At 40.4% G+C, this 23,976-nt stretch overlaps 2 protein-coding genes and 1 long non-coding RNA gene across 3 annotated transcripts in view; 1 reads left to right on the top strand and 2 right to left on the bottom strand.

Moving 5' to 3' along the window:
* LOC146522274 (basement membrane-specific heparan sulfate proteoglycan core protein-like) overlaps positions 1–13,994 on the bottom strand; it is a 276,185-nt gene extending 262,191 nt beyond the window's left edge. The window contains exons 1-2 of the mRNA XM_085154129.1: positions 13,687–13,994; positions 13,242–13,508 (exon numbers count right to left, since the gene is read on the bottom strand). Coding sequence (XP_085010255.1) covers positions 13,242–13,508; positions 13,687–13,750 — 331 coding nt within the window. The 5' untranslated portion in view covers positions 13,751–13,994. The remainder of the gene's footprint in view (positions 1–13,241; positions 13,509–13,686) is intronic.
* Positions 5,907–10,634, bottom strand: LOC146522275 (Fc receptor-like protein 5; the record flags this gene model as incomplete). Its single annotated transcript, XM_085147767.1, has 10 exons — positions 5,907–6,091; positions 6,266–6,514; positions 6,734–6,991; positions 7,236–7,535; positions 7,738–8,013; positions 8,129–8,407; positions 8,891–9,157; positions 9,355–9,627; positions 9,947–10,207; positions 10,355–10,634. Coding segments are annotated over 10 exons (2,604 nt in total), but the record flags the coding sequence as incomplete, so codon positions are not given.
* Positions 13,995–19,254: 5,260 nt separating the features above from the next.
* On the top strand, positions 19,255–20,605 carry LOC146522273 (uncharacterized). The gene is made up of 2 exons (XR_014871569.1): positions 19,255–20,246; positions 20,281–20,605. It is a non-coding gene; the product is annotated as an uncharacterized LOC146522273 (long non-coding RNA).
* The last annotated feature ends 3,371 nt before the right edge of the window (positions 20,606–23,976 follow it).

The raw sequence follows: 23,976 nt of genomic DNA, 5'->3' as shown, positions 1-23,976 counted from the left end.
TCCTCAGCTGATCTCAAACACTTTGACTTTACATCAATAATAAAAAGAGAAGCTGCATTTAATACAGATAAGACCAGAGTGTTTCTTCTGACTGTGGCCTCTCTGTGCTTCCTTTCCTTTTATAGAAACCTCAAACAGCTCTGTAGCTTTGACCACAGCAGTTGTGTGACGTGTTCACATTTCCTGTCCACTGCAAACATGCAGGCTTGCTTTTTGTGTTTTCTTCTTACCTTCTGTTGTTTCAGGTCAGGTGACATATTTTACCAGCTCATAATTATGTTTTATTCTCAGAGACTTTTATGTGATTTTTGCAGTGTCCTGTCATGACATATGCAGCGAGGAGTTGGACCTCAACACTGAAGAAACCAAACAGCCACTCGATAAACGCACTAAATAACACAGAAGATCTCTCTGTCCCTCGCTCTGCATCCTGTTACGTCATTTTTATCCAAACTCCCGTTTCTGCTTCCATGTCTGTTTCTTCCCTGGTCTGAGTCTCAAGTCTGTGTTTCTTAGTCTGCATGTTTCCTGTTTTATTTTGACAATATCACGTTCTGAGTTTAGTTTTGCTTCCAGCTGTATTTCCACTTCCCTCGTCACCCTCATGTGGTGTGAGTTTTCAATCGTTCATTGGCAGGTCATCTTTTCACCATGGGCCATGTTTCTGTTCATCACGAGTCACGTCTCAGGTATTCATGTCATTCATGTTGGTGACGTTTAAGTTTCATGTTCACTGTGTCTTGTGTTAGTTCTCTCCAGTTTAGGTTACTGTTAACATCGTCCTAGTTTCCTTTCGATTTTCATTTATATTGTTGGTCCAACCTAAAGTAAACGTCTCAGTTTTTGTTCATTCCTGTCTCGAACATCTGCTCTTACTCTTGCACCACACACCGGCCACCCGGTCGTGACAAAAAACTTTACACTGTTGTGTATTTTTAACTCCTTGAATGAGCCATGATTTTGTTTGAACACTGATTAGTCAAAACAACAAGCATCATACTGCACTACTATCATACCTGCATTGCTCTAACTTGCCAAGAACCAACACAAATCCTGTCTTTTTCTGCAACGTACTAACTCGGGAGTGACGCCACGCCCGATTTCCAACTTTCAAGTTCGGAGGTATCTGGAATGCAGCACAATGACCCACTTTTCACACCTTGTCTCATGTCATGACACACATAATTAATAGTGGATTCATGACCCTCTTAAGGGACAACTCCCACTATGGTTGTCTGTCTGGGCTCTCTCCGGGTACTCTGGCTTCCTCCCACAATCCAAGTCATATATTATTATGTTAACTGGTGATTCAGGTTGTTGCCTGCAGGTGTGAATGTGAACATGAATGGTTGTCTGTCTCTCTATAACCTGTCTAGGTTATCTTTCATAATATGACAGTTACTATAGGCTCCACCCACATTGAGTCCAAAAGGACAGAACGGTGAATACTTTAAAGTGCGGTTACATTGTGATTGGCTAGTCCCTCCACATGAGCATGTAGTGTGTCTCAGTTTGTCACTCAGGCTATTGGATTAATCATAGTAAAAGCATGAAAACTCAGCCACCATCCTTCATTCTGTCAAACACTTTCTTACAAAGGTTATGATTAAGGTTTGTTGCAGTATCATCTACACACACTCACCAACATGTTCATATCCAAGTGTTTTAGATTGTCTAACAGCAGGTGTGTTTTTTCATCCCACCACTTTTCTTTTAGAAAGATAAAATACAATAAAATGTAACTTCCTGTTTTTAGCTTATTTTCAGGTTATATGTAAAAGTTAAGTGCAGAAGTTTCAGTACCTATCAATATTTTAAGAGTTTATAATGCTTCAAGATATGACGTCTAAAAAGGCCTAAAAACTTGGGGACTCTGTGATACTGCAGAGTCCAGCAGACTGTTTGGAGTCAAACACTGACGTCATCATCACAGGTGTAGGAACCATTTCTGTAACACCAGCCAAACAGACACATTAGTATCAGTAGGTATAGATGATTTACTGGCTCCTCTGCTGGTTACAAAGCAGTGATTATACTTTGGAGTTTTGTGTTATACTGTGAGGAACTGGCCTGTTTGGAAGTTGCAGTAAGAAGAAAAACATATCTGTATATGATTTTGTGGACAGAGAGAGTGATGGATGATTTTATTTATTTCAGCGATAAATGAACATTTACAGCACGTCCATGCAGAGACTCTTAAAGACATGAGCGTGAGAAACAAGCTTTTCACCGTTTCTCTTGATGCCCACATGCTTTATTTATTCTTTAGTCCAGCATGTGTCATCACCACAATAAAGCTACTTTTAACCTGTTTTCACACATTGTCATACCTGCACATTTCCACTCTGCTGTGTTGACTTTAAATTAAACAAACCACAGGCTTCATTTCCTCTTATAAGGGTATCTGACTTTCAGCAGATAAAAATAAACCTGTTGGAGAAAAGACTTAACCAACAACAGTCTTTACACACACGTAGGCATCACAGTCTGTTCAGAGAAACAAAGATGTTATTCTGTATTGTCTTATTTATGGTTTAATCTTGTATTTTTACTGCTCATTGCTTCTAAAAAAAAAACAAAAACAGATCACTGTATTTATTTTCAGGTTTGGTAAAACGTTTTGCATTTATCAAAAAAAATCTACAGTTTTCTCCACCTGGAGGCAAAAACAAAGACAATGTATGGTGTCCAAACCACCAAGCTAACCAGCAGATTAGGAGGAGGAAGCAGAGGGGCAGGGATCAGGAAGGTCAGGTGTTATCAGCAGAATATATAAGAAAAAAAGAATTAAGTGTAGTTTGTATTTTTCCATCTTAAAAAAAATATTTCTCCACAAGAAAAAGTCTCAGACCAACATACGATAATATCACACACATGTTGTGCCATAATATTAGAAATTATGAATCACTTTCAGCCAATTATCAAGAAATGTTTCACCCTTTAGCCACACAACAACAGAACGAGGATAATTAATATAAATCCACAAACGACAAATCTCTGAGTTCATGTTGTTTCTGACTCAGTCGATGTCACAGCTGCTCATTGATCCTGTTCTGTTGCTTCAGGTTTTCCATGTTTGCATGTTGTCAGCTGATCTCAGAACAGCAACATGACACTGAATATTAATGGTGTGTTTAGGGCCTCCATCCTGTGATAATAACCAGGTGTTGAGATGAGGACTCACTGAAATCAATTTATTTCACATACAGTTAGCAAAATGCAAAATTTTTGCACATAGTGTTATATATATCCACACAACACATGGCAGGCACTGTTGACTCCAGAGCACTGGGCATAATCAGCAAATAACCACAGATGCATGATGGGATATGATTTAATTTTGTGTAAACTTCTGAACAAGAAACGAGCTGATATGTTTGAGGTGGACAGCTGACTGTAGTTTGTAGCTGCTGAGCTCAGTTCAAAAAAATTAACGGGAAGGAAACACAGAGGCTCCAGTAATGATCACCCCACTGCCTCCTAGTGGCCATTCTTGTTATTACACCATTTTAAGAAAAAGTTGCCATATTAACGTTCATTTGTGAGCCCTGAATTTCTCACAGACATCAAAAACATGTTTTACCTCCTCTAATACACTCGCCTTCATTTTATACTCATGGCCACCTTTTAATGTCACAGAGGGGTCGATGCTTTCTCTTGATGAATCAAACTGCTGTGAAGAGGTACAAACAAACTGCACAGTGATGTTGGTGCTCACACAGTCCAATCATAACCATTCTGTAAGGATTCACTGATACTCTGTCAAAATGTGACTCTCTGTCTTCCTTCACTTAACAGACTCTTAATAGACTCTTAATAGACTCATACACACACACACACACACACACACACACACACACACACACACACACACGCATACTTACACAACGCACAGACAAGGTGCTCTTGGTTTGTATGCATACGTCATATGTTAATGAACCTATGCATACTCATGTAACCTCAATAAAGAGCAGTGTTACGGGGGAGCGGACGAGAGCGACTGGGGTCAAGCGAAGTAACGGCGTTTGTCCAGTTCTCTCCCGTGCACGAGAAACATAAAGAACAAACCTATCAACCTGACACTTTTTATGCCTTCAACAAAGGAAATACTTTATATTTATATTTATATTTGACCATTACAGCATGTAGTTGTCAAGACTTGTCAAGTCATTTACTGAACAAAACATTTTTCTCTTCTCTCCACTTTTCTGGGGCTCAGATACAAATCATGAGTCATTTTCAGCTGATTAATAAAAAGCATATTGCAGTTAGAAATGACATTTTAATACACATGTAAGCATCACAGTTTACTTAGAGGAACAAAGAAGTGTTGTGTGATATTATTTTGTAGAAAATGTTGCATTTTTAAAAGCACCACAATTATTTGATGCACATTAAACTGTAAGCAGAATTAAAGACACAAACATCACCTACAGAAAACTAATCTGCTCTGGTGTGCAACTGCTCTGATAAAACACTCTTCAGCTGAGTTTGTTGCTGCTGATGTGACCAAACAGTGTGAACAGTGACACATGATGGAAGTGCTGCCATGAAATGTAAGAGGACCACATGAAGACTGCAAAAGCAGCAATAAAGCAGCACAAGTCACAGAAAAACATGAAACACATTCATCCATTCCTGTAACAATGTCTCCAGTTTAGGGTCACAGCGGGACAGTGGACACTGGGAGGAAGCTGGAGTTCATGGAGGAAACCCACACAGATGCAAACGCCACACAGAATCACTTCCACCTGCGATTCAATTAAGTTAGTAAAAAGGCTGCTGAGCATAACGTCAGAGCAGTTGTTACTTCCCATTATGTTGATAACTTTAGTTCATGTTGGAGGGTTTGAAGCTGTTTGAAATGACAATGAGTGTCTTTAAATAAAAGCTCTCTTTCAGTGGATTCAATTCACTGAACAGCTGTAACATGTACTCTCAGTCTGACAAACAACAACAACACACTTAATTAATATCATTTTTATTAACAAAGTTACAAAGTGCTTCCCAGAAACACTTTATAATATACATTACAAATAAAAGAAACAGTTAAAAAAACAGACCTACAGAACATTAAAGTCCATTAAACTTATTATCTAATGGGAGAGAAACAAGCAAAACACACTGAGTGATTCTTTCTGAAGACAATATAAACTCAGGCTATCAGGATCATTGCTTTGAATTCAAAATCTTCTCTTTTTCACTCAAAGTGGTTTCAAGTATTTAAGAACATTTAAAGAGAAAAACAGCTAAAGAGCTGCTGTTAAGATTTTAGAGCTGTGGCTGAATTTGGATTGACATTATTGTAGTCAGAGCTCTCCTCTGGGTCACCACGTCGCCCTGTTGAGGTGATCAAATGAAAGCATTTCAAAACAAACACCCTCTGTTTTGTCCACAAATGCATTTATTATCAGTGAGAATAATTACCAATGTATATTTTGCATTTCAAATCTCACATTTTGTGCACTCACTTGTCTTGTTAATGACTTTGAGCTGAATCAAAGATGTGACATTGGTGTAATCACCTTCTGTTGGACCTGAAATAATAATTTTAATGACTTTCATGTATAATCATCCAGCTTCTATATTAATGAAAGTGTAAACTTTACCATTTTCAGTGTTTTCACATCTTCTGACTGTCTCATAGACAGAATGAACACCTGCAGGTCAGAGAAAATCAGTCACCTCATGTCTGTGATATTAATTTAAACACAAATATTCTTGCAAATAACATTTATATGAAAAGCTGCAGCAGATGTAATAAGTACAGTCTTGTTGCAAATAGCATCACAATATTTGAAACTATGTGAAAAACTAACCATGAAGAAGAGAGGACGGTTGCTGCTGACCATCCGGATTGAGCGTCTGGTCGTTAGCAGCACCTTTATTAAAAATGTAAAAAAAAAAAGACATTTGAACCTTATGATGCATTAGTGTCTTTGAATGATAAAGAGTTTGTAGTAAGTAAAGGAAAAGGTCTCACTGTTGGTCGTTCTGCAGCGATACAACAAGAGCAGGAGAATAATAATGAGAGAGACTCCACAAACCAGTCCAACAATCAACCACACAGGAGATGAAGAGCTGTCAGCTCCTGACACAGTTACAACAAACAATAATTAATTATTGATAGATTATAATTATATAAATAAATACTTTTATGAAATGGAGCAAGATGACTGTGAGACTTAAATCAGACAATCTAATGTTTATTCTCAGTCATTAGACATGTTTATAAAAATCCATCAAATGTTTTGATCCTGGTCACCTTTAACTGACATCCAGCTCTGTGCTGACTCTCTTCCTGAGTACTGACACTTGTAGAAACCTTCATCAGACTTTGACACTGCAGAGATCTTCAGCTCCCCTCGGGTATCATTTTGAATAAGTTTGTCATTGTGATAGAAAAACACATTGGAAAGTATTTTTTGTGTTCTCAAACTGCACCTCAGACTAACAGAAGCTCCCTCAGTCACAGGATGAACAGGACTCACCAGGATAGGATCATAATAATTATCTGTGAAACAATCGCACATATTGTTCCAGTCACATCAGCTGGTGCACACTTTGAGAAAAAGCTGACAAACAATACAAATGTACAAATGCTTTTCATCATGAATATCTGATCTTGTATTTTTCTCCAGATAAAATTACTTCACATACAGCAAAGCTGGGACATAAGTTCATGTGATGTCTAAATGATTCAAATCCAAGAAGTAAATGTATAATAACATACTCTGTACAGTGATGTTGACTGCACTGCTGAACTCTCCTGATCCAGACTCACACCAGTACACTGCAGTATCTGACTCTGATGTGTGGATGTTACATGTGGATCCAGTCATTCTTCTACAGACAGAGAGTCGGCCGTCCTCAGAGAACTTCCTCACTCTCCCCTCAGTGAAGTTTCCCTCACAGGTCAGTGAGACAGAGTCAGAGGTGAAGTGTTGCACTCTGTCAGGACTCACTGTGAGAGACGCTGCTGAATGAACATCTGGAAACAACATGCAGTGAAGAGACAAAGCTCACAGATGTTAGGATCAAAATATCACAGTGAAAATGTTCTTTTGCTTTAATGTTTAAAGGTCAGTGCTAAAAGACGCAATGTTCGTATAATTTTCACCTTCAATGATAACCCCCCCCCCAAAAAAAAAAAAACAAAAACAAAAAACAAAACATCAATTTACATTTTTTTGCTGTTGCATTACTTGAAAAAAGATAGATAGAATCAAGCTGACCTGCAGACCAGACAAACTTTGGTTGACTGTGATCAGTGTGATACTCTGGGTCTCCTCTTCCAGCTCTGCACACATATCCTGCTGTGTGTGTCTGTCCATGAATGATGTAGGAGTCCTGTGCAGTCCCACTGCCATCAGGTAGCAGCTCATAACTGGAGGATTTCTCTGATAGATCAGGAACAGCTTTATACCAGTAGAAGCTCCACCCTGCAGACGGATGTTCAACCTCACAGTTCAGAGTTACTAAGGCTCCAGGACTCAGCCATGATGGAGACACAGTGAGGACAGGACGGGGTTCATCTGTTCAACAAAGATTTTCTCTCAGTGTTTTGTCTTTTAACTCTGAATTCAATGTCACTAAAATGTTGACTCACAAATATTTATGATGAACTTTAAGAGTGAGACTATCTAAACATGTCAAATATCTCAACATGTACTAATAAAAACACATTTTTACAAACTGTTTCTATTTCCAGGTTAAATGAACTATGACTCTACTTACTGTCAGAAACTGTCAGTGTGACTGAATCACTCCACTCTGTTGTTTTATGCTGTGAACTTTTCATTCTGCCCTTACAGCGATAGTTTCCACTGTTGGATGATGAAGCAGATCTAATCCTGTGTTCATTTTGATTTGGAGCTTTTATCATGCTGTTTGTTTCCCACTCATAATCCCACTCAGTGTCTCCTCCACGGATCTCACATCTGACAGTGATCGTCTCTCCTCTGTATATCTCAGACCAGTTTGGATACAGAGTCACAACAGGCCTGTTTGAGACTGTTACTGTTCAAGAAAGTACAATAAAAACACATGAATGTCAAAAATGTTAATGCCTTTTGTTCTTCATCTTCCTCCTTAATCACGAATTTATCTGGCTCTATGTTAAACTGACCAGTTTTCCCAATCCTGACTGACTGGCTGTCCTCTGTGTAGTAAACTGGGTTTCCTCTTCCTCCTCTGCACCTGTAGAGTCCTTCCTGTGAGACACTGATTTGTCCATTTGAGTGGAAAACTGCATCTTGTGTGGTCAGAGGTTCAGAGGATTTCTCATCTCTGTACCAGTAGTATTTCCATCCAGATGATGATGATGGGTTCACAGAGCAGGTCAGGGTCACACTGCCCCCTACTGGAACAGCTGTGTTATCAGCTCTCAGTTTGGTCTTTGGTTTATCTGCAGTTCAGTTTAGAAAAAGAACAAAAGTCAATGACTGAATCAAACCAGTTGAAATAACTTGGTGGAAATATGTAAATAAAAAATATCACATAACTTTAATGGTGAAGCTACAACAAACTGTACAACTATCACACAAACACAACACTAATCTTTCAGATTTAATTTGCTGCAGTTATAAGTTAAAAACACACATGAGGAACAATTAGTGGATTTAATGTTTCTTAGTGGATGTGGTGGAGCAGCTGAGACAGATTCAGCATTTGTTCTGCATTTCATCTTTCATGTATTAGAGCTGCACAGCAGAGAAGTTACTCTCATATGTTTTGTTCTCTTCACTGTGAATAAAAAGCTGCTGTTCAGGTTTTTGTTGTTGGAATAAAAACAAAGCATTTTACTGACCAACATGAAAGACAGTTATAAAGCTGTAAGAAAAAATAAGTGCTTTTTCCTTATTTAGATACTCTGGAAGAAACATCTTACATGATACAGTCAGTGTGATGATATCACTCCACTCTGAGAAGAAATAGTCCCTCCTGCCCCGGCAGCTGTATCCTCCACTGTCAGACTCAGTAGCTCTGATGATTCTGTATTCATTGGATGTTGGAGGTGTGTTTAACTTGGCTGCTCTCCATTCATACGTCCACTGAGCTCCTTCACCTCCTTGAATCTCACATCTGACAGTGACTGTCTCACCGCTGTATATCTGAGTCCAGGATGGCTGCAGGGTCACAGTGGGCTTAGTGGGAACTGTTCACAGAAAAATATCCAGTTAGAGACAAATAGAAACATGAAGGTAAAAAAATAAGACAGAATAAATTATTCTATTTGTCAGGAGTTGTCTCTCATGTCAGGGTTAATAAACTCACAGTTGTTGAATGAAATTGTTAGCACAGAACACAAAATGACATCTCTCAGTTTGACAGAAATAAAATAATTGAACCCACGAGTTTCTGTAATTGTGACGTCACTGCTGTCCTCTGTGTAGTAAACTGGATTTCCTCTCCCTCCTCTGCAGTGGTACAGACCTCCTTTTGAGACTCTAATAACTCTGTTTGCTTCATTTCCTCTCATGAGCTGAGCTTTAGAAGAGGCTGAATCATGTCTGAACCAGTCAAACTTCCAGCCAGCAGAGCCCTCCACAGAGCAGCTCAGTGTCACACTGCCCCCTGCTGGTATGATTGAACTTTGTGCTGTCAGTGTGGCTCTGGGTTTACTTGCTGTTGAAGAAACAAAATAAGTAAAACATTAAAACATAATCAAGGATAAACTTGTGACAGTACTGATCACACTTTAAACATTAACTGATTAATTTATCTACAAACACAAACAGTAATTAGTAATCCTGCATGTAGGGATGGGAGTAGAGAACTGGTTCCCAGTAGTCAAAGTCCTGGGAATCATTAGTCTCTGCCTGCTTTTCGATCCAACTTATCGGTTCTTGAACTCTCGCTTTCAGTTTGCAGTAATAGTTTTCCTGTTAAGACAGATGTAAACATGAAAACATTAAATGTCAGCATGAATCATGGTCCAACTTACATGAAACTGTCAGTCTGAAGGCATCACTCCATCCTGTGAAGAGATAGTCACTGCTACCCCGACATCTGTAGTCTCCACTGTGGTACACAAAAACTTTGCTGATCCTGTATTCACTGGATGTTGGAGGCCTGTTTGTGTTGGGTGCTGTCCATTCATATTTCCACACCTTTCCTTCACCTCCCTGAATCTCACATCTGAGAGTGATTGTCTCACCAGTGAATATCTGAGACCAGCTGTGCTGCAGATTTACAGCAGCTAAAACTGTTCAACAAACAAATAAACACAAATATTAAACAGAAAAAAATCAACAGACAACAAAAACTAAATTTTAAAAACTGAAGTTATTAGGTGCTTCTTTAATATCATCATGATTTTGTGTTTTATCTCACAACAAAACTTAGCCCTCACCTTGTTTCTGAATTATAACTGGAGCACTGTCCTCTGTGGAGAAAACTGGATCTCCTCTCCCTCCTCTGCAGTAATAGATGCCTCCTTCTGAAATACTGATAGTGTGCTTTGATGTTCCAGCTCCTATTTTCTGACCTCCAGAAAACTTTGAATCACGTCTGAACCAGTCAAACTTCCAGCCAGCAGAGCCCTCCACCGAGCAGCTCAGTGTCACACTGCCCCCTACTGGTATGACTGGACTTTGTGCTGCCAGTGTGGCTCTGGGTTTACTTCCTGTTGAAGAAACAAAATTGGTAAAACATTAAATCTGCTGCTGAAGATACAGAAAAAGTTAATCATTAAATTGTTGGTTGTCTAAGGAAGAAATTTCTTACAGCACTGATTATGTGTTAAACATTGACCAATTTAGAAAACAATGTGTAATTTCTCTGCATGTGAGACATCAGACTGCTAGAATTTTTTTTTTCAAATCAAAAATAGTTTTGAATGCCTCATCTCTGTTTTCTGTTCATTACTGTTTTAATAGTTACAGTGCAGTGAACGACTTCTTTACTTTCTGTCACAGTGGGAGGAGAGTCGTTGAAAGAGAAGTATGTGTGTGTTTTTAATGTCGTCTTACTACAAATATTATTAAAAAGTTATTTGAAAAAATCAAGTTCACACACAAAAGCTGACTGGAAGTTATTTTCTATCATTTAACATTTCATTTTAAATGTTGTACACACCTACTACAACAGCAAAATAAAATGTTAAGCTGATGTTCATCACTTTCATGTATTTATCCAATTTTAAAAATTATAACACATTATTTGTTTTAATTCTTTTATTTATGCAGAGATGGGTGAAATGTTAACTGTTAGTGATCTGAGCCCAGCAGTAAAACTGGGACATCTGAGCTTCTGTTGTTTACCTGTGTTTGTTTTTTTGTTTGTTTTTTTGTTTTGTTTTCAAATAAAGTGAGTGAAAAACAGACAGAAACTTATTTTTAAAGAATGAACATAAACACACTTTTCTCCACAAAGTTGTTATATGTACAAATTAGACTTTTTCAGGAAGAAGTTGGAATGAGTTTGATTTGCTTTCATAAAATGACTTTGAAGTTAACATGCAAATCAATGAGTTCAATAGAAATAAAATCAAAAACCTTTCTATTAAACTCACTCGTGTGTGTGCTTCAGATTAATTTTAATCTACGCCAGTATTTGATGAGATGATTGCATGACTTGTATTCTTTTTTTTAAAGTAGCTTCATATTTGTTTTCATTTGTTGAGGGAGTTTGAAGAACTATATTTTTATCCTGTTTGTAACATTATTGTCCTCAGGTGATGGAGCAGCAGGTCAGCATTGGCGTCTCTATACCAGCTGAAAGTTCATGACACAAAGTGGTGACACACTGTCTACAATGAGGCTACACTGGCTACTATCAGCTGCAGCTCTTTGTCTGACTAACAATGTAACATGCTTTGTAGACCATTGAATTCATCCTGTGCTGACCATTATGACATTTGTCAAATGGAGATCACACAACAAACATGACTTACTTGATACTGACAATGTGAAGGCTTCACTCCACTCTGTTGAAGAATATGAGTCATCTCTGCGTCGACTCTTACACATGTAGTCTCCACTGCTGGACTCAGAAACTCTGAATGTCACATAATTATTGTGTGTCCACTGTGTGGGTGTCCTGGGTCCTCTCCATTCATACCACCACTCAATGGTTTCACCTCCTTCCTGCACCTCACATGTCAGAGTGATCGTCTCACCTCTGAATATCTGAGGCCAGTTGGGTTGTTGTTTTACAACAACTTTATTGGAAACTGTTTACACATATTAACAGTTGAGATACAAATAGAAACATGAAATCAACACAGAAAACTTCACATTGTATGTTTGATAATCATGAGTGAATGTATATTTCAAACTCAATTATTGAACTCACAGGTTATCTCAATGGTGACATCATCACTTCTATCAGTGTAGTAAACTGGGTTTCCTCTTGTTCCTCTGCAGCTGTAGATTCCTCCTTGAGATACTCTGATATCTCTGTTTTGTTGATCTCTGATTTGACCTTCAGAGGTTGTTTGGGTTCGTCTGAACCACTCATATTTCCATCCATCAGAACTCTGCACAGAGCAGGTCAGTGTCACACTGCCCCCTACTGGTATGATTGTAGTTGCTGCTGTCAGTGTGGCCCTGGGTTTATCTGCAGATATGAAAAACAAGGAAAGAAAGAAATGTACACCTGATACAATATAAATGTAAAAAAGGTAAAAAAAAAAAAAAAAAAATCCTATTTCCCCAAATAAAATCTACAAATGTCTTCATTATATATTAGATTTTTTTTCTATAGTTTAAGTCACTTTAAATTTTTCTGATTTCTGTCTCAACATGGTGACAGAACTGCAGTAATTCAGGTTGTAGATCTCTAAATAAGCACAGTATGAATGTTTGTTCAATCTCAGGCCTGAAGAAGTCACACTGAATGTAAACTAATGCAGTTCACTGTTGAAGGAAACACACACACACACACACACACACACACACACACATCTGCCTGGTTTCACATTTAGACAACAGAAACATCATCATCTTAAATTATATGGATCTTTTGATGTTTCTTTTTTTTCATTATTTAAATTAAATTTCATCCACAGTTATTCTTGTTATACAGTAAAACATGCACATGCTGGAAATATTGTCTGAGTATTTTGGTTGTAGTGTGTACTGTGAACAACGTTAGGTAAAATGCAAGGATCTTTGTTAAAGTTCCAACACATAAGAAATACAATACTTTCAATGAAACATTTATTAAACACACATTTTTTATAATTCAGATGAGTATTTTAACTGGAATCACCACATTATTAATCACTGAGGACTTACCTAATACAGTTACAGAGACAGTATTACTGTTCTTTGTATAATCTGACCTCTTCCAGGTACCAGAGCACTGATATTCACCACTGTGGCCTGTCGAGCTCATTTTGAATGTGTAGTCTTTGTCTGCACTGTAGCCGACATACTCTCGACCATCCTTCTTGATTGTGTAATACCAGTCAGTGTCTCTTCCTTCATTCATTTCACACTTGAAGGTAACAAACTCTCCAATGAAATAACTGGACCAGTTGGGTTCAATAGTTAGTACAGCAACTAGAATCCAACACAAACAGACAATCAGACAACAGACAATCTGAAACACTTCATGTAATGCTCAAGGCAAAATGTTGATTGATTATTAATACTTTATTTATATAGAGTCATACAGGTTGAGAATAATGTTTGCTAAATAAAAAGGAAGAAATAGAAAAAGTGAAAACTGTTCAGTCACCTTGAGCGTGTCCACTGCAGACGAGTGTACAGAGCACTACAATAAAGACAGAAACTTCAGACATTATCAAAGTAGCGACACTCAAATATGTCTCCGTATCTGCATCTACTATGATCTGAGTCAGTGCACTAAAATAGAATCCAGTCTACAAACAAACATGGTGATAACAAAACATTAGTGTCCTAAAAACGGTACAGTCCATCCTCTTTGGGAAACAGACGAAAGATGGCTTCCAAAAGGGAAATGATCTCCCCAGTATTTACTTTATGTATTTGACTTTTCAGTACTTATCTCTTTTTGAGATCAATGACATCTCAAAAATTGATGTCATTGACAAATTGCAATGGGTCACTTCTCTCAACAAGAATTTCTCTAGAAGGTGATATATAATATAAGGTGGAAATAATTTACATGTCTTCAACAGCAAACACTATTAAGCTGAAGTTAAACCTGCCTACTGGGAGTTTTAAAAACAAAAAAAACTCTATTTATGGCTGGACGAGCTCTAATCTTCCTTTAGGAAATAAGTTTCATTTAGTAAGGAGTAGGATCCTGCTAAATCTAGCACTGGCTTTAATCACTGCCGTTATATGTTTAATCAGTGTCTACTATGATTGGTTACATTTTATATTAGGATGTCAAAAGCATCAAATTATCACTGATGGAGAAACAAACCTTTCTTAGATAAACTAAACCAGCTCCACTCTGATCTGAGTCAGTGCACTAAAATCTAATCCAGTCTACAAACAAACATGCTGGTAACAAAACATGAGAGTTCTCTGATCACATGACCTGAAATGGTACAAAAGACTGATGCTCCATTCTTCTTACTAAAACATGTTTATGGATCAGTATGAATCAAACAATAGAAGTCAGTGATGTACTCACAGAATAGGCCCAGCTCACAGAGCAAAGTGGCTCCCATCATCACATCCAGCAGTGACACGTCTGAAAACTTCTACAACTTTCTGTAAAGAGAGAGAGTGAAGCAGCAGCACAGCAGATACCAAAGAGCTGTGAAGGAAACAAAGAGGGTTTAAAACATCTTCTCTCTGCTTCCTTCCTTTTACACAGAAATAACAACTTAACAAGGTCTGACCATGTCTGCCAGATTTTTATGAAAAGGCCTGTAACACACAGACTAAACTGACCAATAACAGACAGACTGTAAGATTCATTACACATATGTGAGCTGACTGAGGATTAAAGAGGAAATGAGGAGAACACAAGTCCAAGAATTGTTTTAAGTGTGAAAAACATTTATTTTATTTAAATATTGTTAACATATAATAATAATAATAATAATTCTCATAAAATGTTTTCAGTGAGAACAGCTGCAGTAAAATCAGATGATAATAACTCATTTGGAAGGTTAAATATTTGGATACAGCACAGCCACAAACACAGCAGTTATATGAATGTTGTAAGTGGTGAAACAGGAAGAATGTAGTTTTAACATTTGTGCTTAAAACCATGTTTTGTTTAGTTTAGTTTCCTGATCCATGTCTGTTTTTAGATTTAACACTGCAGCAAAGTTTTACAGAGAATAGTCACAATAGAAAATAACCAGTGAGCGGCAGTTCACTGGATGAAAATAACTCAATGTTAGAGGAGAATGGCCCGACCACTCATTGCAACCAAGATATGCAGAACAGTGTCTTTGAATGCACAACGCGCTGCTATATGACATTTACTTCATAAATGTCATATAGCAACAGATGACCACACCAGGTGCCATGCCTGTCAGCTAAGAACAGGAAACTGAGGTTATAATTCAAAACTAAAACCTGACAACATGAGTTTGAAAAAACATTGTCTGATCTGATGAGTCTCAGTTTTTGCTGCAACATTCAGATGGTAGGGTCAGAATTTGGCATAACATCATGAAAGCATGGATCCATTGTATCAGAAATTAGGCTGACTGATACTAAGTGTTTTACAGAGAACAGATGCAAGAATGTCTGATCATATAAATCAAATTTATTTCACTTTCATCTGCAAATAAAGTTATGTCCACGTTTCCTTTTTTAGGCTGTAGGACTGTAACCTTTAAAGTTTAAACTGATCCAGTTTAAAGTTTCAGAGCCTCAGAAATCAACAGCTGCACTGAGAGCGCACTCAACAATAAAACAATTAATGGGAATAAAAATGTTTGATTCATCGCTCTGTGCTCTACATCTTCAGGTTAATGAGTTTCTACTGCATTCATATCTTATGTTTGATATCATTTATTTATTTTAACCTCTATTTAATAATATCTCTTCAGCAGGTGGCACTATGTGTCCCTCCAAACTATCAAAGCTCAGCTGATTCACAGTAGCAGGATTCAGCTTCGAGAGCAGAGTCCTGCAAATGTGTCGACTGTGTAGACTTTTCATTGGGACAGAGAGGGGGAGGGACTTTCACCCACCCAACACATGCTTCGTGCATCCTCTAAGGTCCTGACTGCACGTTGTTTGAAGTTGATTATGTCAGCATCTGCTGAATGTTTGATTTGTTGGCAAGTGAAGCAAAATATAGCAGAGAGTGAGAGCAGCAGGAAAGGGAGAAGCACAAAAAACACTTCAAAGGTCAAAAATGCATACATGCGAGAGCGTAAATCTGGTGTGCGATGGCTTCTTTATGCGTGCTTGCATGAACTTGAGTTATACGCACAAAGGTTGTTGAATTTGCACACGAGGAATTTCTGATAACTGTTACATAATTCAATATTAGTGAAACAGGAGCTTTGCTGACCTCTGACCTTTCCTACTAAAGTGTTGAACATTATGATCATTCAGCTGTTAGTGAGGGGAGGAGCTGCGTGCCTGTCTGTCTGCAGCAGGGCTGTCAAATTATGCCTCAGCTGGAGGAAGCCAAGACAACACTACTGATATCAACATTGATGCAAATGAGTATCTTCATTCTGTTTTAGTAATGATTAATAAGGAAGTGTCAATTTTTGACAACCCTACTCTACACACGTACAATGATAAAACTACTCTGATATGTTCTGTCTCTGAAGTTTCACTGCAGATATTTGCGTTTCTAAAATGCAAACATCTGCAGTGATCTTTCCTCTTCTTAACATTAAAAATTAAAAATAAAAATCGAATTATTTATTGAGTAAAGAGAAAAATAACAATGTCTCACCATCAGCATTAACGTAGAAAAGAGTACCGAGTAATGAAGTAAAGCTTAAACAGCATCAGGATCAAACTGAGAGAAAATCAAACAAAACAAACAAAATTAGAGAATTGTTTTAAAAGATTCTTATTCATATAACAGTTGCTGCTCAGCAAAATATGTCTGTGAAAACAGAATTTTATTTGGTAACAATTTTATTTGAAACATGAAAAAACTGTTTAAATGATAGTTATAAAAATAACTATTGTTTACAAAAAATATTTATAAAAGTTATTACACAAAATGTACTTACACAATAACCCCGTCATGCAGAGCAAAGAGTGCCCCAACCTCACATCCAGCCCTGCTGCACTCTGATCCTCAGCTGATCTCAAACACTTTGACTTTACATCAATAATAATAAAAAGAGAAGCTGCATTTAATACAGATAAGACCAGAGTGTTTCTTCTGACTGTGGCCTCTCTGTGCTTCCTTTCCTTTTATAGAAACCTCAAACAGCTCCTGTAGCTTTGACCACAGCAGTTGTGTGACGTGTTCACATTTCCTGTCCACTGCAAACATGCAGGCTTGCTTCTTGTGTTTTCTTCTTACCTCCTGTTGTTTCAGGTCAGGTGACATATTTTACCAGCTCATAATTATGTTTTATTCTCAGAGACTTTTATGTGATTTGTGCAGTGTGCTGTGGATCATCATAATGTTGGAATATTTTATCTTGAATCATCTTATCGGACGAGGGATGGGTATCGTTTAGGTTTTATCCGATACTGGTGCCAAACCGGTACTTTTGAAATGGTGCGAGTGCTTAAACGGTGCTCGAACCGGTGCTCAAACCGGTGCTTAAACAATGGAAAAACACAAACTTTGTCCAAAAACCTCTCATGTTTAGCTGTTTTCCACTTTTTCTTTGGTCATTTTAGCCTTTTTGGCCAGGGTGAAGGGAGTATCTGCCATCAAACAAGAAGACAGCCGCATGTAGCTATGATAATGTTTGCTAGTTCACCTTACATGCATTAATGTAATAACGTGGTTAGCCTACTCAACGTAAATTACACACGAACAACATTAAGCTACTCACGCAGAGAAGAACGGCTGCTGCTGCCATCATCATCCGTCATCATTTCTGCTACACTGGCAGGGCTAGGGGCCAGGACTCTCCTCTTCGGGTTCTTGCGGGATGTTACTAACTCTAGGTCCGATGACAGGCATCACACCCATAGTAGGTACAGTGCATTTCTCGGCTTTAAAAAAACGCTATGCGTCACCAGGTGTTTCATCAGATTCGAGGAGTTACCTCCTTTGCACAGTATCACCCTCTACTGCATAGCATTGCCCTGAGGCAACAAACCACATTTTCATGCCTTACACTGGCCCTTCAAAAAAATAAACTTCTTTTTTTTCAAATAATGCTACCAGGCACATCTCTTTCCAATAAAATGATGAGTTGAAGGTGGTGTGACTTTCATTGGATGTGTGTGTGGGGGGGGGGGGGGGGGGGGGGGCAGGACACCTTTCTGCAAGCTGCACCACATGAGAGACACCTCCATTAGGAGCCAAGATAACGATCGCTATTCTACATGTTTATAGTGAAATAAATATATATTAAAAAATACTTATATGTGCATGAATATGTTAAGAAGCATATTTGATTGTTTGTTCTACTTTTTTACATTTATTTATACAGTGAAACTGTTAATTTTCATTCGTTGCCTCAAGGCAACACTGCGCAGTTAGCCCAACTTTTTTCAGGCAATATAATGCATTTGCATATGTGTGTAGAGATGTGTTTGTGTGCATTTATATGATCATAGTCAATGTCTTTTACTTTACAATCTACTCATAATTACAGGACATGGATGTAAAAACCTTTTATGCAAGGAAACCAAGGGAATGTGCACTTTCTGTCCTCAGAAAGTGAGGACAGTGAGCTTTCAGGGTGTGACAGTGAAGTAGAGGAGTGGATCCCTGAATGAGGTTTCAGGGACACTTAGGAGCTCAGGGGTCAGGGGTCAGTTGGTAAAGTAACTGTGTCTTTGTGTGTGTTAGTGCCCACATAGCAAGCAGGTCTGGCCAGGATCTGCTATCAAGCCGGCACTTTGAGTAATCTGGGAGAGTAGAAAAGCGCGATATAAATTTCAGTCCATTCACTGTCTGAACAGAGTTTAGTCATGTTACTTTTGCACTGTTTTCCATGTTGCGGCACATGTGGGTTAGTGCCCACATAGCAAGCAGGTCTGGCCAGGATCTGGTATCAATTCGGCACTGCTGGCTGACTTCTGGCATGATAAGACGTATGTCATCCAGATATGGGCCAGGGCTGGCATAGATGGCACTGTCTATCTGATGGCATGCCATATCTGGCTTGATTGTGGCTTGGTTTATGTGGCCCAGGCCTACAGAAAACAGGTCTGGCCCAGATCTGGCATCAAGCTGGCACTTCTGACTGACTGACCGGTGTTTTTGGCAGAGTGTATGTCAACCAGATGTGTGCCAGGTCTGGCAATGACGCCACTGTTTATGCGATGGCATGCCATATCTCAGGTGGTAGAGCAGGTTACAAACTGATTGGAAGGTTAGTGGTTCGATCCCTGGCTCCACCAGTCTGCATGTCAAGAGTGTGAATGTGTATGAATGTAGTTAGGAAGCACTCAGTTAAGCGAAAGTCGGTGAATGTGGCATGTTGTATAGAGCACTTTGAGTAATCTGGGAGAATAGAAAAGCGCTATATAAAAATCAGTCCATTCACTGTCTGAACAAAGTTTAGCCATGTTACTTTTGCACTGTTTTCCATGTTGCGGCACATGTTGTTATTGCATGGCTTGATTAAGGTACACATTATGCTGACATCTGGGGCCAGAGCTGAAACCGTTCTGGGCCAGCACAGGGCCAGCAGTGTGTCTGCAACTGGCCCGTGGCTGCACACCACCTACAGATGGCCCACATACCGCAATGAATGACAGCCCTTTGGTGGCCCAGATCAGGTTTGCCAGAGGTAATCCACACATGGGCCAGCACAGGACCACCAGTGTGTCTGAAACTGGCCTTGTGCTGGCCCATGTGTGGGCCACCTCTGGCAAACCAGGTCTGGGCCACCAAAGGGCCGTTATTCTTTGCGGTATGTGGGCCATGTGTAAGCACATTGTGTGGGCCTGATCCGGACCATACCAATATTGCTGTGTGGGTGTCAGTGTGTGTGGTCATGTATTACTTATTGTTGTGGGGGCACAAATTTGTTTACACACTCACATTGTGAGGTCTCGCCTACTTTATGGGGACAAATTGCAAGATAAATCATTAAATTTTAGGGTGAAGGCTTGAGTCAGGGTTAGGGTAAGGTTCAGGCAGGGACTTGTGATGGGTAGAGTCAGGATAAGTCTCCAGGAAATTAATGTAAGTTAATGTAATGTCCCCAAAAGTGATGGAAACACAACGTGTGTGTGTGTGTGTGTGTGTGTGTGTGTGTGCGCGCAGGCGCGTGCCTGGGGTTAGGGTCAAATGTTGGATGTATTTTGGTGTTTTATTGTTTTGTGAAATGTTTACATTGTTAATTTGTTGTTTATTTATTTGTTCATCCTTGTTGTACTAATACAACTTATTATAGAATAACTTGGCATTTTACTACCCTTGTTGCACAGTGTTGCCTTGAAGCAACAAACCAATATCTGTTTGGGGGGGGGGGGGGCAGGGTGTCAAATTTTCTGATTGATATATTATTAGGGACCCTAAAGCTCCCCCAAAATAGGGAGAAATATATTTTTTCCCCAAAAATTAAAAAGTCATGCAGTAGAGGGTTAAAGCACTTGTTGCAGGCTGCTGAGTTTGCAGATTTTGCTGTGAATTACAGCCAGACTTTTGACCGCTTCGCCTTGGGCATTTTTAATCTGTAGCTCTGCTCTAAAAGAACATACGTACCTGGGCCCGCCTACTATCCTTGGAAAGGTAAAATGATTGGCTAGAATCTGATGTGTATCACATCTCAGGGAAAAAAAAGCACCGAAATAAAGCACCGAAATGTGCGCTGCTTTTCGGTCTGTTTATGTCAGAACCGGTCCCATGATGGCCCCGGATACCGGTACCTATCCCTAGTCGTGACATATGTACAGCGTGAACTATCGCATGTCCGCCATGTCCTGCCCGAAACCGGAGGTGACGTCATTTTGCGGAAATGTAGTTTTTTTTTACCATCAGGGCCTTATGAGCCTATACTGGTGTTTTTAAAAGTTATGTTTGACTTTATGACTTTCTGTGTCATTTCTGGGATGCTTAGGACTCATATTGCACTGCTGGAAATAGTTTATTTTGATGCACATGCTGTTATTTTGCAAATTTGCATTATAATATTTATTTTCGTGTTTCCTGCAGTATATAAAAAATGGTGTATTTCAAAAATAAAACTATGAAGACACTTAAAATAAATTTCCTGGGGTGGGAAACTATTTTGTGCAACTTTTTTGTATTTACAGTTTTGAGGGATAAGCCTCTTAAATTTCTCTAACTAGAAATATATGTTAAAAAAACCAAAACAATTTTACATTTTTTTGTAGTTTATTGGACTTTTTAGCAATTTATGTAATTACTATGCACTTAATGCAGACATATTATTAAAATTTGGGCTATAATGGTTGTATTGATGTATATCAACTTGGAATGCTCCCAAAAATGGCACTACAACATGTAGAAATATAATATAAGCTCTTTTTTTTTTTTTTTTTTTTTTTTTTTTTTTTTTGCCTGTCCCGTTTGGCTCTTTTGCCATCAGAATTATTGTCTAAAGGCGAAGAAAGATGCCCAACGGTTTTTCTTTACCAAATTGACCATCCCAGCTTTGCCGTAATGGTCCATTTGATTCACCTTTTATTCTTTATTTTATTTTCACTTGCTGAATACGGGACAGATTTGACTGGGGGAAAGAAAAGGGAGAAAGAAAGAGGGAAAGAAAGACAGTTGAGAAGAGGGACGGGGGAGAAGGGCAAAAAACAAAAACCAACAGAATAAGCAGAAGAAAAAAAATAAATAAATAAAAAAATAAATACATATATCGATCACCTGGATCACCTGTTGAGAAAGAAAAAAGAAAACAAGCAGAAGAAAACGAGAGTAATACAATAAACCACATCACAATGATATATGGGAATATGACAGTAACTACTAAATATTAAACATTATTGTGCAGCACGTAAGATCGACAGCACAGTGTGCATTGAGGTAGGAGCCAAAAAGGGTGTAGTTTGTGTGTGTGATCACCCGTGTGTACACCTGTGAGCATGGACGCGCTTGTTTTCTTAAAAGGTTCCCTCATGTAATGATCTGCTAGAGGGTGTGGGGGGCCACTGCCCCGTCCTCCAGGGCATGAAGCAGGTATGGAGGAGATCAAAACTCCAGACATCCAGAGGCCCCCAGAACACAAGAGACCAAGGAAGACCAACAGAGGGGCAGCCGCGCCACTGTCCCAGAAAGAGCCGAGGAGAGTCCCAGATGAGGGGTCACCCAGCAGCCACGGAGCAGAAGCCAGGGGGGGCTGCAGTGACGTGCCCGTGAGCTCCGCCGGCAGCCAGCTGTGCCTGAGTGACCGAGCCCCAGGCCGAGAGGCCGGGGGCACCCCACCTCCGAGGTGGCCCAAGCGAGCCCCAGGCTCCAGGCCCCGATAAGCAGCCGCCAAGGAGTGAGCCGGTGTGTACCCGGACGCCCACCCCCGGACACAAAGAACCACCAACGCACCGATGTCTGAGGGAGTCCGCCCCCGGCAGGGGAAGTGGTGGGGGGAGATAGGCCTCCAAACCTTGGAGGGCCTGAGCTGTCCTCAGAGAGGTGGCATCTGATACCCAACCTGACATATAGACACAGACATACAGGCACACACAGATACAAACATCCATTCCCACCCTCATGCTCTCATATGCACTTACTCCACACTCAACCAACGTGGAGACAGACATAAAGAGACGCTGTACACACAATCACACTCCCCAAGCGTACTCTACGAACCGGGTCTAGGTACCCTTGCCCCTGGAGGGGGGAACTGCACCCAGACCCAGGTTGTGTTACCCTTTTCCCTGCGGTGGGGAGAAGCAGACCGCCCCGACTCCGCAGCAGCAGGGAGGCCCCACATTCCGGATCCCAGTCGGACGGCCAACTCCTCCTCCTAGCCCCCCTGCTCCAGCAGGAAGCAGAGAACGAGGGTGAGAGAAGACTCCTAACCTCCCTCCACCCGCTCATTGTAGTGTTGATGTATGTGTGTTCTAAGGTGCATTTAAAACCCAGGAGGGCATGGAGCTACCTGCCAGAGAGCAGCAGGTAAGCGCATAGTCCCTCCTGCTAGCCCTCAATGTCTACGTGTATTTAAAATTGAGAGGTGGGCAACGACGCCGGGGGTGAGGTGTACACCCTGATGGTAATTGGGATTCCGTGTAGCGTGCCCACCCCCAAGATCCTATATGTATGTGTAATGAGAGTGTGAGTAATGTGAATGTCTAAGTTGCGGGATAAAATTGAGGCAGAGGCAGCCAGAAGGGGACAGAGGGGGGGGGGGGGGGTTACCTCCTCTGCACCCTGGTGACACACCCCTACTCCAAGGCCCTGCATGTGTGGGTGGTTGTGGTGGAGCGGGAAGAGGGAGGCAGCTGGAGATGGGGAGGGAAGGAAGGGAGGGGCAAGTGACCCCTCCCTGGGGCCAGCTCCCCCGCTGACCCCAGTAGGCACCCCCATACTCCGCGACCCGCCAGGGAAGGGGGGCCCAGGCCCATCCGAACCGGGGACCAGTGCAGCGGCGCCGCCCGGCCCCACAGAGCCCGGGGCAGTCCACCCAACCCCACAACAGAGAAAACTACACCCACCCCATCATCCACTCATCTTCCAGACTACATAAGACAATAGACGCCCAGGCTGAGATCTTCCTCCACCTCTCCTGTATCTCCCCCTCTTGCAGAGAGAGTTCCTGAGAGAGGAAAGCTCCTGCAAGATGTGACAACCCCCCCCCCACCAGTTGAAGAGCCCCCCAGGTGGCTCGGCGCACCGGCGGCACCCTGCGCCAGTGGCGGGCCCCCATATACCCACCGGCCCACAACCCCGGCAACACACCAACCAGGACCCAGGCCCCCGAGGCCCGGCCAGGGCCCCAGGCCAGAGCCGGAGCGCCCCCAGAACCTCACGCCCGTCCCGGACCCACCC

The sequence above is a fragment of the Neolamprologus multifasciatus genome, chromosome 3 (genome assembly GCF_963576455.1).
Source record: "Neolamprologus multifasciatus chromosome 3, fNeoMul1.2, whole genome shotgun sequence".
In the NCBI taxonomy this organism is placed as follows: domain Eukaryota; kingdom Metazoa; phylum Chordata; class Actinopteri; order Cichliformes; family Cichlidae; genus Neolamprologus; species Neolamprologus multifasciatus.
This window is presented reverse-complemented; position numbering and strand designations above follow the sequence as displayed.